Genomic DNA, 15,767 nt, shown 5'->3' with positions numbered 1-15,767 from the left:
CTTTTGAAAAACATGATATAGCCCCCTCCTTTTTACCTTTCCAATTAATGTCATTTCGTAGGGGATAACATAGATCATTTGGGTGATATAATTCAAAATATAAGAGTTAATCCATGAAGTAAATGTATAAAGAGAAAACAGTTATTTTCAAGCTCATTATTTAAATAAAAATCTTACTTGAGTAGGAACAAAAAGTGATTGAGGGGAATGGTTCAGGCCTCCCAAATGCCCAGATGAAACTGATGAATTTGAGCTATAGTGATTCACAGCTGGCTGTGGTTTCACAATGGCTGTCAACTTCTGATTTCCAGTTTCAGAGCGACTCCCATGAGAAAGGTTCACCAAAGCACTTGTTGGCAGTCGATAACCTCTACCAGGTGAGCACCTAAAAGTAAAAAGTTGTAACAGGGTAAGAGGGAACTAAAACTAAATGTGCTAGGGAGAAGAATCAAATAATTTTGGGTGGACTGTTCATAATTTAATTAATAAATATTATTTTTATTTTCAATTAATTGATTGATTTATGGCTGCACCAGGTCTTAGCTGCTGCATGAAGGCTTTCTCTAGTTGTGGCAAGCAGGGCTACCCTCTAGTTGGGCGGTAGCTGCTCGGTGTTGTGAAGCTCTAGAGTGTGGGCTCAGTAGTTGTGGTGCACAGGCTTCATGTCCTTCCCACCCCGCTGCATGTGGAATCTTTCCGGACCAGAGACTGAACCTGTGTCCCCTGCATTAACCACTGGACCACCAGCGAAGTCCTGAATATTACTTTTAAATTCAGGAACTTGAAATTAGAGAAAAATCTCAATCTGTAAGATGATATATCTCTGGAAAGTTTTAGAATAGACTATTCAGCGCTATTAAGTGGGAGAAAAATGTTCTAGAGGTGTAGTTTTAAGTGGAGGGGTGTGTGTGTGAGCTAAGCTTGTCTTCAGAAGGCTTGCAAAAGAATAGCTTAGTTAACTAATGAATAAAATTCCAAACTTCTTTAAAAAAAATAGTGGTTTTAACAGTCTGGGTTATAAAGCTAGCCAGTGTGCAGCTAGTGTGGCTCTACTGATGCAACAGGAAAAATGTTAGCTTTGATCACTTCCATCTCCTGATCAATTGTTGAGTCCAGCTCTTTTTATCCTCATCTTTCCATCTTAAAGTTCTAGAATTGGGAAGGCTAAGAGACAAGCATTTGTGATTTCTTCCTTCTTGGTCATGATAAAAGTATTTAGATATTAAAATAAGCCCTCTGTGGTCAAAAGCTTTCAGCTCTGTTACTTCTTTAGAATGTAATATTCTTATATTCTGAGATCATGGGGAAGTAGAATTCTTTCATAAGAAATCTTTGTAAGATTTCCAGAAAATATTTTTGTGAGAACTATACTATAAGATTCTGCATTATGAAATGAATATACTGCAGGCAGGCAATCTTTAATATAACTCTCAATCAATTAAGAAAGAAGTTAATCTTAAAAACATATTTCAAAAGTTATTTGGCTAAGGTTATTGGTAACCAAATGAAAATCAAAATCAGATATGGGATCCAGACTCTGCTGCTGCATTTAAAGGCACAGACAATGTCTTTGGGTAACAGGCACATTCAAGTTGCAAAACAATAATGGCATTCTGAAGGTGATCACTTGCTGTAAGGACTGAAGATTGTGATTTCATGCAAAGAGATTAAATAACAGTAATTCACTTTTAATTTTAATTACCACTAATCAAAACAGAAAAGAAACTAAACAAACTGCAGTTCAGTTTTCCAGCTGGTGTTTAGAAAAGAAAGGAAAACTGGAAAGGATTTCATTTAATCCTCACAATCACCTAGTGAAGTGTACATCTTCATTATGGATGATATTGAGGGTCAGAATGCCTCTAACTAATCTACCCAAGGAAACAACAAAGTTAAGTGAGAGAGGTCACAATTCTAATATTCCATGGAGCCTCTAACGATCCTTTTTTCTGTCACTTTAAACTTTCTATTAATGGTCACCCAAAATAGACTTGAGGAAGTCTCCGCCATGGTAAGCTAAAAACAAACAATACAACCATCTTGCTTTAAACCTCCGAGTTCAGTTCAATAGTTGTCATGTCCAACTCTTGTGACCTCATGGACTGCAGCACGCCAGGCCTCTCTTCCATCACCAACTCCTGGAATTTACTCAAACTCATGTCCATTGAGTCAGTGCTGCCATCCAACCATCTCATCCTCCATCCAACCATCTCGTCCCTTTCTCTTCCTGCCTTCAATCTTTCCCAGCATCAGGGTCTTTTCAAATGAGTCAGCTCTTTTTGGTATCAGGTGGCCAAAGTACTGGAGTTTCAGCTTCAACATCAGTCTTTCCAATGAATATTCAGGACTGATTTCCTTCAGGATGGACTGGTTGGATCTCCTTGTAGTCCAAGGGACTCTCAAGAGTCTTCTCCAGCACCACAGTTCAAAGGCATCAATTCTTTGGGGCTTAGCTTTCTTTATAGTCCAACTCTCACATCCACACGACTACTGGAAAAACCATAGCTTTGACTAGATGGACCTTTGTTGGCAAAGTAATGTCTCTTCTTTTTTAATATGCTGTCTAGGTTGGGCATAACTTTTCTTCCAAAGAGTAAGTGTCTTTTAATTTCATGGCTGCAATCACCATCTGCAGTGATTTTGGAGCCCAGAAAAATAAAGTCTCTCACTGTTTCCCCATCTATTTTCCATGAAGTGATGGGACCAGATGCCATGATCTTCGTTTTCTGGATGTTGAGCTTTAAGCCAAATTTTTCACTCTCTTCCTTCACTTTCATCAAGAGGCTCTTTAGTTCTTTGCTTTCTGCCATAAGTGTGGTGTCATCTGAGTATCTGAGGTTATTGATATTTCTCCCGGCAATCTTGATTCCAGCTTGTGCTTCATCCAGACCAGCATTTCTCATGATGTACTCTGCATATAAGTTAAATAAGCAGGATGACAATATACAGCCTTGTTGTACTTCTTTCCCGATTTGGAACCAGTCTGTTGTCCCATGTCCAGTTCTAACTGTTGCTTCCTGACCTGCATACAGATTTCTTAAGAGGCAGGTCAGGTGGTCTGGTATTCCCATCTCTTTCAGAATTTTCCATAGTTTGCTGTGATCCACACAGTCAAAGGCTTTGGCATAGTCAATAAAGCAGAAATAGATGTTTTTCTGGAACTCTCTTGTTTTTTTGATGATCCAGTGGATGTTGGCAATTTGATCTCTGTCCTTTGCCTTTTCTAAAACCAGCTTGAACATCTGGAGTTCACAGTTCACGTACTGTTGAAGCCTGGCTTGGAGAATTTTGAGCATTACTTTGCTAGCGTGTGAGATGAGTGAAATTGTGCAGAGGTCTGAGCATTCTTTGGCATTGCCTCTCTTTGGGATTAGAATGAAAACTGACCTTTTCCAGTCCCATGGCCACTGCTGAGTTTTCCAAATTTGCTGGCATACTGAGTGCAGCACCTTTACAGCATTAGGATTTGAAATAGCTCAGATGGAATTTCATCACTGCCTCTACCTTTGTTCGCAGTGATGCTTCCTAAGGCCCACTTGACTTCACATGATGCCTGGCTCTAGGTGAGTGATCACACCATCGTGATTATCTGGGTTGTGAAGATCTTTTTTGTATAGTTCTTCTGTGTATTCTTGCCACCTCTTCTTTTTTTAAAAAATTAATTTATTTTAATTGAAGGCTAATTACTTTACAATATTATAGTGGTTTTTGCCCTATATCGACATGAATCAGCCACAGGCGCACATGTGTTCCCCATCCAGAATGCCTCTCCCACCTCCCTCCCCATCCCATCCCCCAGGGTCATCCCAGCGCACCAGCCGTGAGCATCCTGTCTCATGCATCAAAACCTGGACCGGCGATCTGCTTCACATATGATAATATACATGTTTCAATGCTGCCCTCACTAATCATCCTGCCCTCGCCTTCTCCCACAGTCTAAAAGACTGTTCTCTACATCTGTGTCTCTTTTGCTGTCTCGCATATAGTGTCATGATTACCATCTTTCTAAATTCCATATATATGCATTAGTACACTATATTGGTGTTTTTCTTTCTGACTTACTTCACTCTGTATAATAGGCTCCAGTTTCATCCACCTCATTAGGACCAATTCAAATGCATTCTTTTTAATGGCTGAGTAACATTCCATTGTGTATATGTACCACAGCTTTTTTATCCATTCATCTGCTGATGGACATCTGGGCTGCTTCCATGTCCTAGCTATTGTAAGCAGTGCTGTGATGAACACTGGAGTACCCGTGTCTCTTTCAATTCTGGTTTCCTCGGTGTGTATGCCCAGAAGTGGGATTGCTGGGTCGTATTTGCCACCTCATCTAAATATCTTCTGCTTCTGTTAGGTCCATACCATTTCTGTCCTTTATTGAGCCCAACTTTGCATGAAATTTCCCTTGATATCTCTAATTTTCTTGAAGAGATCTCTAGTCTTTCCCATTCTATTGTTTTCCTCTATTTCTTTGCACCGATCACCAAGGAGGTCTTTCTTATCTCTCCTTGCTATTCTCTGGAACTCTGCATTCAAATAGGTGTATCTTTCATTTTCTCCTTTGCCAGTTATCCTAACTGCCAGTTATCTTTTCTCCCCTTCAAGGTCAAACTTCTCAAGGGTCAGCTGTTTCTTGTCTCCTTTACCCCACTGGCTGTTCACTCCTCAAACCATTCCAACCTAGCCTGAGCGTCTACAATTTCACTAAATCAAATGACAAAGAGTTATCATGTCCCTTAATTCAAAGAATGTTTCTATTCCTCAAGTTATTCAACCATTAAAAAAATGCAGTCTGATCATGTCACATCTCTGATTTTGATAGCTTCACACTGCTTTAAGGATAAAGGCCAAGATACCACAATCCTTAGCATGTGCTGAAAGCAGGTTACCAGTTCCTGCACAGTGTGGTCCTTGTTCTTTTCCCTTACTCTAATCTTACATGGCTGCTGAGGCTGACACACCTGCGTTCTTTTAGTCTTTTAAATGAGTGAAAATGTCCTCTGCTGCATATGCTATTCTGTTTTTCTGACCACCTGTTTCTACTCTTTCAGTACCTAGTCTTCATGTCCCGTTTTAAACATCACTTTAAGAAAGCCTTTCTAGAATGCTCAGATCACACTCTATTATAGACACCTGAACTATTAATACTTCTTCCCAGCACTTGTCACATTTTAATTAAAAAATTACTATTTTTAGTAAGTTAGTTATATCCCTTACTAAAGTGAAAGCTCTGTAAGGGTAGAAACCATGTCTGTCTTATTCAGTGTTACAACCCTATTACAAGTATGAGTCTCATATGTACTAGGAACTGAAATTGTGGACAAAAAAGCAAGTAATGTAAAGTCATTGGCCATATGGACATATTTTCGAAGTGTAATTATCATCTGGAAATACAAACCTTATTGTTAAGCCTCCAGGAAATTCTTCATCAAATAATACTTCAAATAGTACATCAGCTTCTCTATTAGCTGTTTAAAAAAGAGAGATTGAAAAATCATATGATTAAAAAAAATAGAATGTGAGTTTTTGGAGTATTAGAAGCATTACAACTATCAATACAGATGCAAATGAAAAGAAGATAAGCTCACAGATTCCCTTACTTGTATTATCTTAAAGAAAAATAATACTATTTTAAATTAGATGCTGTGAGAATTAATTATATTTTTATCTGTTTTTTATATGTTGGAAATTATTCACAAAAAGAGAGTTAATAAAAGAGAGAACTCTGGAATTTGTAGTTTAGAAGGTTTTACAGTTAGACAAAGGAAACGGAGATTTGAAGACATGGCAGTAATGAGGGAAAGAGAATGGAGACAAAGGATATATTACTAGATAGAACTGGCAGGAGTTTGTGACCTGTGTAGATAAAAAGACTGGAGATGGCAAAGATGACTCCAAGGTTCTGGCAGGAGATGACTTGGTAGATAATGGATGTCATGATTGAGACATGAGACATGTGAGAAAGACTATGGTACAATAAACCTTAAAGACGAGCAGAGAAGAATAAATTTGGCAGAGAGGCTAAGCCACTTCAGTCGTGTCCGACTCTGTGCGACCCCATAGACGGCAGCCCACCAGGCTCCCCTGTCCCTGTGATTCTCCAGGCAAGAACACTGGAGTGGGTTGCCATTTCCTTCTCCAATGTATGAAAGTGAAAAGTGAAAGTGAAGTTGCTCAGTCACGTCCGACTCTTAGTGACCCCATGGACTGCAGCCTACCAGGCTCTTCCGTCCATAGGATTTTCCAGGTAAGAGTACTGGAGTGGGGTGCCATTGCCTTCTCCATTGGCAGAGAGGATGATAGGATAAAACTGGAAAGTTTAAATTTACCAAAGTTCCAAGGTAAAGTGAAATCATTAGCTATAATAACATTTGAATTCTAAGCCCAAATTAATCAGAGTCTATCACATAACTTCAGAACAGAATCTCTCTCTCTTCCCACCTCTACCCCCACCCTTTCCATTCCCTTGGTTTTGCTTCTCTGGAGAACCCTGACTAATACCATATCTGATACTGTGTTAACCCAGGGTAGATGTGGGGGATATTTCCCTCATTCTCAGTCTTTCATTGTCCAATTGGAACCAGGCCTGCAGAGCTTACTCATTCTCTCCCAGCAGCTTTATCTTTCATCTGACACTTTTACCTAAAATCTAAACCCAAGAAAGTGGGGCTCAATGAGAGGCAAGAGTCTCTTCTGTGAAGGTTTTTTTTTTTTTTTTGTGAAGGTTTAAGATCTACTTTTTAGGTTCCTTTTCTTGTCTTAGGGAGGAGCCACTTACTGAAAAGATTATTGACCAAAGGATTGTTCACCCCCTTTAGTGGAGAATTCTATGGAGATGAGGCATCAGGTGAAGGCAGTAAGACAAATATTCCCCTTTATATTCTATGTCCATGGGATATATGTTTAATAAATGACAATGCTTTTTCCACTCAGTGTAGACAGATACAGCTTTAAAATTCTTCTCTAGACAAAATTCCAACTGGTCACTATTACTGACTGGGGTTGTCAGAAGAAAGGAAACTTCTGTTATCAGAACTAAGGCCTTCTCAGGACAACCTAATCAGAGTAGACTCCACTAAGCTCAGAATTTGAACTGCCAATGCGTGAGGCCGGGCAGACAGCAGAAGGAGGGTTGCTTCATGACATGCATGTGACCCTTACCATACTTAGCCTGGGTTTGTTAACCTAGTTGACTGTCTTGTCGTTGTTTTAAGCACCAAAAAACACATCTAAAAAATTCAAAGAAGAATCAGAGAAGAAAATTCTCTTTTAGAGGTAGACCCCAAGAAGATGTGCAAAATACAGAGAACTAGCACTCAAAGTCAGAAAAGAATCAGGGGAAGGAGTTCAAACCCCAGCTCTGTCACTTATTTGTGTAAACTTGGGCAAGTCACTTGAACTCTTGGATGACACAATATCAGGACTTCCCTAGTGCTCATTGGTAAAGAAGTCGCCTGCCAACGCAGAAGACACGGGTTTGATCCCTGATCCAGGAAGATCCCACATGCCTCAGAGCAACTAGGCCATGCACAACTATTGAGCCTGTGCTCTAGAGCTGGAGAGCCACAACTACTGAGCCCATGTGCTGCAACTACTGAAGCCCAAGCACCTAGAGCTGGTGCTCCACAACAAGAAAAGCCACCTCAATGAGAAGCCCACGCACCACAACCAGAGAGTAGCCCCCACTTGCCACAACTAGAGAAAAGCCCACACGGCAACAAAGACCCAGCACAGCCAAAAATAATTAAATAAAAAAAGAATAATACTTCTCAGGTGGACGGGAGGGTTAAATGTAAAAGTGCCCAGCACACTGTTGCCAATAAATAAGCAATTCTCTTAGGCTCATGGCCTGTCTGCTCTTCCATCTTTCTGGACAGTGAGACCAAGATTGGGTGCCTGGGATATGGAAGGACAGTGCTGCCGGTGCCCTAGCCTCTAGGTACCCGATGTGTTCCTTTGTGTTGGGTTGACTAGTTTTAGAATCTGTATTGCAAAGCTTCTCACTCCAGGCATCCCTTTGAAGAATTTTTAGATTCTTAGCTAATTCTTCCCTTTTCTTTCTATACTCATTTTTCCTTTTTTTTTGGTAAAAAACACAACATAAAATTTACGGTTGTAACAATTTTTAAGTGTATAGTACTACAGTGTTAACTATATGTACATTGTTGCACAATGGATTGATAGAATTGTTTTATATACACAATCTAGTTGTACTCATAAAATTAAAATTAACATGTAAATCTCTTAACTGTAAATAAGCACATACATCATGTTTGTTTATTTCTCTGCAGAAATCAAGTGACTACAAGGACAATTAAGGCAAAGCCCTGGACACGGTTAGATGAAACCTAACGAAATGTTTGTCTTAGTTTCATGAAAACACATGTATGTATTCTCACTAAGCATTTAGATAATTTTAATGTGTTACACATAAGCTACCAAATTTTCAGCAGTCCTTCTCCAACTTTCACATCTTTTTAATAACTTCCCAGATGATTACACAGACGGAAAAGGACAATTTCCTCTGAAAACTAAAGCTGGGAAAATAATTAACTAAAATATAAAAGGATTTAGTGTTTTTCCTGATTTACAGTTGCTTTCTGCTTGTATATAAGACATACAGTATAAATGCAGATGGAGACATATCAAGTATTGAGTTATTACCCCCTTTAATTCCTATGATGGTGCCCCGAAGGCCAACTGGAACAGAAAAGTTCTCTCTCACATTTACAACACGGTCAAAGAGACGAAATTCTGCATCCCGATCAGGAATAACCCCATGTTGCTGTTCCAAAGGCTGAAAAGAAAGATGTAAATATAATTATCGACTCTCATTTAAAATTTTTTCTACTAATATACTGAAAACATTTTGTTCCTTCTGTACTTTCAAAGCAAAACAACAACTTAGAATTCTTTGACAGGAAACTTACTCTGTATAGCAAATGGGGCTTCACTGTCACTCGAACTTTCTTATTATTCTTTCTTTGCTGAGGAAAGAAAAATTTAAAAATATTTTTAAAATTAAAAATTATTATCTCGTATTTGCACATGCCTAAATTTTAAAAAGCCAGAAGAAATGAGTAATTTTAAGACTATATGACTTTCTTTAGATGCAAGCAAGGATGAATAAATTAATTCTTGAATCTTTTTAAAGTAAAACTTTTTTGTTGACATATAAGACATATAGAAAAAATTTTAATAAGATAAAAAATGACGGTCTTACTGACAAGTTTTCAGCCCAAGGCAGACCAGAAGTACTAATAAGGTACAACTGGCGCCTACTGAAAACAGCAAGAAAGAAAGATATGAGAAGAAATTTAAAGTAGTTTAAAAGAACTGTGCCTGGAAGAATGCATATGAAAATACAACCCATATGCTTAACACATCCCTAGACATTATTACTATCAATAAAAGTACAGCATTGATGAGAAAATATGGCATTCAAACCTGATTATGAGGCAAATTAACAAACAAGGGTATTTTCACTATAGGTCCTAATCCATAGCTACTGAATAAAAAGTTATGGGGAATAACTACTCAAAGTGTGATCACTTGGGAGCTTGTTAGAAATGCAGAACATCGAGAGCTGCTCATCTGAGAGCTGCTGCTGCTGCTAAGTTGCTTCGGTCATGTCCGACTCTGTGCAACCCCATAGACGGCAGCCCACCAGGCTCCCCTGTCCCTGGGATTCTCCAGGCAAGAACACTGGAGTGGGTTGCCATTTCTTTCTCCGCATCTGAGAGCTACTGAATCAGAACCTGTATTTTAACAAGATCCTCCAGTGATTCATTTGGACATCAAGTTTAAGAAGTACTGCTCTGAAGGTGGAATCCAGACTGTGTGTTTTTAAAAATACTTCTCCAGTAATTTTGATAATTAGCTGAGTTTGGGAACCACTGTCCAATAAGAAAACTATGGATACTTTTAATCATGACCCTGCATTAAAAAGAAAAGTTTAAATTATATTCAGAATGTTATGTTCATTTTTTAGTTTTTCTCCTTCTTTACCTAATAACACTATAAAACCAAAAAGGGAAAAAAAAATCACTCATAACTTCTCAACCTTGACTCATTAATAGGTTAAAAAAAAATCCTGTCTTATCTATATGTACACACATTTTTTAAATGCTATCATCAAAATGACAGACTACAACTTTGCATGTGCATCATCAGTTTGCAAAATAAGGGGAGAATGTGTAAAACATTTTACAGTGCTCTGCATCCAAATGGGTTCAGATAAAATTTGGGTACTTAAAAGATATAAACTTTTTGTTAAGTGGAAAACTCATTTAAAAAGTAATGCTGGACAAATAGACTTTACATTGAAAGACAATTATTAAAAAGAAATGCAGATTTTCTATCTTCAACTGAATATCATTAACCTTTCAAAATATCAAATTCTTGGCTTCAAGCCTTACATTTTTTTTTTTAAGAGTCATCTAGTGGTGATTTTCCAGGCTGTATTCACAGCTCTTCAGCATGTGATAAAAGAATTCAAATAATAACAGCTAAGTATTATTAAGCATCAGTAATAGCCAGGCATTATTAGAAGGAGTTTATATGTATTAATGCAGTTAATTTTTTTTTTTGAGGACTATATGAGATGGAATTATTTTATTCTTATTTTACCAGTCAGGAAATGCAGGCATGGAAAGGTTAACTATCTTGCCTAAGGTTTTAAGTATTGAAAGATGGATGGGGGACCAGGGCTTGAGACCCAGTTCTTAACTTAGGCTCTGCTATTAGTTCAAACAAGAGAGCACTGTGTGAGCAAAGCAACATTATTTTAATAAAAAGGCAAATGTGTGAAAAATAAAATTGTAAGCTTAGAAAAGGAACATAATTAGCCCATTTTCTATTTCATCAAGACAGAGAATCAAAATAGACAAAAACAGTTAAGCCTACACAGAAGGTTATTACTTTTTAAAATCAAGACATAAAAAACAGATAATTTAAGTGGAGTTTCAAAAATACACAGTAGTTGAATGAGTTTATCAGTGGGAAAGTATATTTTAGGAGTGATTCTGTAAAAGTGAAATAAGTGTAATTTTCACGTTTTATAAAAAGATGGGAACTTCCCCAGTGGCACAGTGGACAGGAATCCACCTTCCAATGACAAGAACATGGGTTCAATCCCTGGTTCAGGACGATTCCACATGCCATGGACCTAGGCATTATGTTCCATAACTACTGAGCTCAAGTGCTGCAACTACTGAAGCCAAGTACCTAGAGCTTGTGCTCCACAACAAGAGAAGCCACCACAATGAGAAGCCAGTGCACTGCAACCAAGAGTAGCCCCACTCGCAGGGACTAGAGAAAGCCCATGCACAGCAACAAAGACCCGGTGCAGCCAAAGGGCAAATAATTAAAATAAAAATGAATTGTATCTTTAAAGAACTTAGAATAGGAAAGAACTGAGAATTAACCTTATTTCTCAATCACAAACTTTTTATTGACTAGACTCATAAAATATTAATTCTTAAAATCAGAAACAGTCCATGGAATTCTCCAGGCCAGAATACTACAGTGGGTAGCCTTTCCCTTCTCCAGGGAATTTTCCCAACACAGAGATTGAACCTAGGTCTCCCGCATTGCAGGCGGATTCTTTACCAGCTGAGCCACAAGGGAAGCCCAAGAATACTGGAGTGGGCAGCCTATTCTTTCTCCAGTGGATTTTCTTGACCCAGGAATCGAACTGGAATCTCCTGCATTGCAGGTAGATTCTTTACCAACTGAGATATCAGGGAAGCCCTCAGAAACACTACAAGGACATAAAAATTTAAATGCTATGGGCTTTCTTATATTGACATACATTTATATTTATGTAGACAAACTTGATGGACACTATAAAAGGCTGGAATACTTTTTAAAATTATAGAATAATTTGATATAATTTAGAATCACTAAATATATGCTTTATTTGACTGAAACAAATTATTTATAGGATAACAAATAGTTCATTTAACTTTAAATCTCATCAGTAATCTTCATTATTGAAAATTATACCTTGCACTTTTCAATTTCTTCTTCAATTTTCTCAACAATAGCTGCATCCAGAATTTGTAAATCACAAGAAGACCGAGACAAAGTACTGACAGGATGTCCCTTTAGCCAAGTAATAATTTCTTGAACTTTCTCAGCACTGTATTAAAAACAATAATTTTTCACATTAATTAAAACTTCCTGAGGACTTATATAAAAAGCTTGATATACACTTTCTGAAGGCTGTGACTTATAAATGATATAAAATATTTAATTAATCACTATACTTAATTAGGGCTAATTATAAATCTAATGTAAATATGGACATGTTACTTCTCAGTCATTTTAAAAAAACACAAAAATTGGTTTAAAAGTACTTTACTGATATAAATGAAAGAAAAAATCATTTTAAGATCTTAAAGCAAGAACAAAACAATACAAAATTTTCCCCCCAAAAAGTAATATAAATTCTTGAGAAATCAACTACACTTAAAAGTGGAACCACTAAACTCCGAGGCGATGAATCTCGTAACTTTTGCTTACCCGTTCTCATTTTCTCCAGGCCAAATGTCATCTTCATAGAACACATCCTCTTGGCTATTTTTGGCTATGTAACTGAATAGCTCTGGAGCTCTAGCCAAAGAAACAAATGACAACACTGAGTTTAAAAATATACATGGCAAATTTCATAAAAACTTCTGATCAAATAATTCTGGGTCTTAAGGGGATATATTAAATATATTGAGAACTGATTATTATATACACATAAGGGATAGAGACTAAAAGATTGAAAGTATTCCCAGGCCCTCATAAAAAGACGATGGAGAAATGACAATTCATAAATATAATAAACTATTACAATACTTATAAACTCCAGTCACTGATTCTATCCTTCTTGGACTATAATGACAGGTGATAAGTATATAAAATAATATGTACAGATTCACAATAAAGCTAGAGCACTTCACAAGAGAACGAATGAAAATCCATTAAAAATTTCTTCTGATATTCTTCAAAATTCCATTGCTCCCTGAACAGTGTAGCAGTACTTCTAAATATAAATACCAGACAGAATATATGTGCTTATTTTTGTTTCTTTCCCAGCCCACGAAAACAATAGTAAAGGATAAAAAAGGGCATGGACCTAGAAGACAGATGAAGAATGAAGCAGAGAATCTGACAGCATATGTGAGTTAACAAAACTTTAGAAACTGAAAACTGAATAGATAAGTGTGAAATGATTTGACAGATGGGAATAAGCTGTACGCTAAGCCACCAGAGTGGGAAGTCAACAAGAACCAAGTTGATGCAAAATGTGGAAGTCTGAAAAAGCTCAGGAGATATGACCTCTGTATGTTTTAATGCCCCACTATAGGGTGAGGTTTATGAGGCTTTTAGTTGAAAATTTTGTATAATAAACAGTTAGGCAGTCACCTCTACCTCAGTGTAAATCCTGTAGTTTATTTTCGGAGAAGTTGAACAGGGGCTGCTCAAACCTTGTGTATTGCAGGCACAGGAAACTGGATGCGAAGGGCATGAGGAGGAGAGGCTAGGTGCTCTACTGAAAACAGGGCATCAGTGAAAGTATAACTACTCTACACTAGGAAGCAGGGTAGGAAGTATAACATCTTTAAGAAGCAGTCCCTGAGATGGAGATAAACATAGAGGAAGTTTATTAGTGTGGGCTGTGAAAACAACACCTGTGAAGGAAGCAGAACCGGGCACATGTAGAAGTTGGGCTGTGGTTCATTCTTAATGAACTCCTTGGCCAGCAGCACAGAGATCTCAAACCAGGATGGCTCCCCAGACTTATTCTGAAGTGGGACAATCAGGCTGGCTGAGCCTTTATATCACTTTATTTGTTTATTTTTTTAAACATATCTCCTTGTTGATGGGGTACTGGACATGAGGCTATTGCGGGAAAGGGATGTAACTGTAGGTGAGGCAGTTCTCTTCTGCCAGGCAATTTCTACAGAGGTCTTACTGCTGAGGGCTGAGAGACAGCAGCATTCCTGCTGCACAGGGAATAGATTTTTAATTCTGAAGAGGCATCTGGAGGGGTACTACAGAATCCACTATGTAATGAGACCCTATTCCTCTGATTAATTTCCAGAACACTCGAAGTTTGTTTTGTTCTCCACATCTGTCCTCCAAGCAAAACACTGGAGAACACATTTCTGGGAAAATTACTCAGCCCACCAGAAAAGATATACATATAGGTAGTGATATTTCGAGATGCTCTGCCAAAATAGCCCAGTCCCACTGGACAAGCCTTACTGAAGCACATTAAATTTCCAATCAGTTTTTTAACACTGCACACTAAAATACGGTAAGACACTAAAGAACTACCACGCCAAAAGAAAAAAAAAAAGCCTCAAAATAAACAAACAACACTCCCCTTCCCACCCCAAATCTGAAAACTCTAACATGAAAGGAGAGATCAAATCAAACAGAAAAGAAAAAAAAAGAAAAGCAATCTGTAGAAAACAGAAAATACTGAGAACAGAAGAAAATCTAGATTGCTATCATTAGATAATAAAAGATATTTCATTTATTATAAGAAAAAGATTCTATAAATAAGGAATGTCAGAGAATGAGGACACTCTTTTAGAAATTAAAAATGGTTAAATAAAAATAAAAAATAGTATCAGTTAAAGGTGAAGAAATCTCCCACAGAGTAGAACAGGAGTATAACAATACAGAAAATGGATAAGAAGAGATAAGAAAATTAGGAGAATTAATCCTGTAGGTCTAACATCTATCAAAAGGAATCTTGGAAAGAAAATAACAAAATGGTGACAAGGAAATCATCAAATAAATAATACGAGAAAGTTTTTTGGAATAGAAGGGCACAGTTTCAAGTCTGAAAGGGCTGAACAGCAATATGAAAGAAAAATGACACACCATAGCATTATTAAACAGCTTTGGTAACGGAACATTCTAGAAAGTTTTCAGAAAATGAAAATAGATCATCCATAAAGATTCAGAATCAGAATGGCACAAGACTTCTTGACAGCAAAGGAAACAAGAAAATGGAGCAGTGCTTTTCAAATTCTGAACGAAGAGAATCTCCAATCTAGGACTCTAGACCCAGGTGAGCTATCAGTGAAGTCAGGGAGGTTTGAAGAAATGTCCAGACATACAAGCTTTCTCAGGAAGCTACCTGCATATATCAAGATGAAAAGTCAAGGAAAAGCAGGCTAAATATGACATTTTAAAAGAAATATGGAGGTAAATAGAAGAAATAATCTAAATTTTCAGATGGTAATTTGGGGTTGAAATGAATCCCCTCCATCCCTCTCAAATAACAGATGAAGTTTCAACTCCTAGTACCTCAGAATGTGACTTTACTGTGAAATACGTTTTTTTTAAAATGTCTTTTTAAAAAAACTGAAGTACAGTTGATTTACAATGTTGTAACAGTCTCTGCTACACAGCAAAATTATTCAGTTAAAAATATATATATATACACATTATTTTGTATATTCTTTTCCATTATGGTTTATCACAGGATATGAATATAGTTCCCTGTGCTATTAGGACCTTGTTGTTTACGCATTCTAAATGTAATAGTTTGCATCTACCAACCCCAAACTCCCAATCCATCGCTCTCCCTCCCTCTTCCCCCTTGGAAATCACAAATCTGTTCTCTATTTTTTTTATGCTTTTTAAAAAATTGAAGTATAGTTGATTTACAATGTTGTAGCAATCTCCGCTGCAAAGTGACTTAGTTATAAACGCATTTTTATATTCATTCCCATTATGGTTTATCACAGGATACT

The 15,767-nt window shown here is 37.3% G+C and overlaps 1 protein-coding gene across 5 annotated transcripts in view; it reads right to left on the bottom strand.

The window, feature by feature from the left end:
- The window catches only part of XRN1 (5'-3' exoribonuclease 1), a 113,274-nt gene that overhangs the window by 36,184 nt on the left and 61,323 nt on the right, over window positions 1-15,767 (bottom strand). For all 5 annotated transcript variants that reach the window (XM_019961410.2, XM_019961419.2, XM_019961426.2 and 2 more), the window contains 6 exons: window positions 12,529-12,618; window positions 12,010-12,145; window positions 8,934-8,990; window positions 8,668-8,800; window positions 5,402-5,471; window positions 178-385 (listed from right to left, as the gene is read on the bottom strand). In XM_019961410.2, coding sequence (XP_019816969.2) covers window positions 178-385; window positions 5,402-5,471; window positions 8,668-8,800; window positions 8,934-8,990; window positions 12,010-12,145; window positions 12,529-12,618 — 694 coding nt within the window. The remainder of the gene's footprint in view (window positions 1-177; window positions 386-5,401; window positions 5,472-8,667; window positions 8,801-8,933; window positions 8,991-12,009; window positions 12,146-12,528; window positions 12,619-15,767) is intronic.

Source organism: Bos indicus, chromosome 1 (assembly GCF_029378745.1).
Source record: "Bos indicus isolate NIAB-ARS_2022 breed Sahiwal x Tharparkar chromosome 1, NIAB-ARS_B.indTharparkar_mat_pri_1.0, whole genome shotgun sequence".
NCBI lineage: Eukaryota > Metazoa > Chordata > Mammalia > Artiodactyla > Bovidae > Bos > Bos indicus.
The sequence above is the reverse complement of the archived record's forward strand: the minus strand, read 5'-3'. Positions and strand labels throughout refer to the sequence as shown.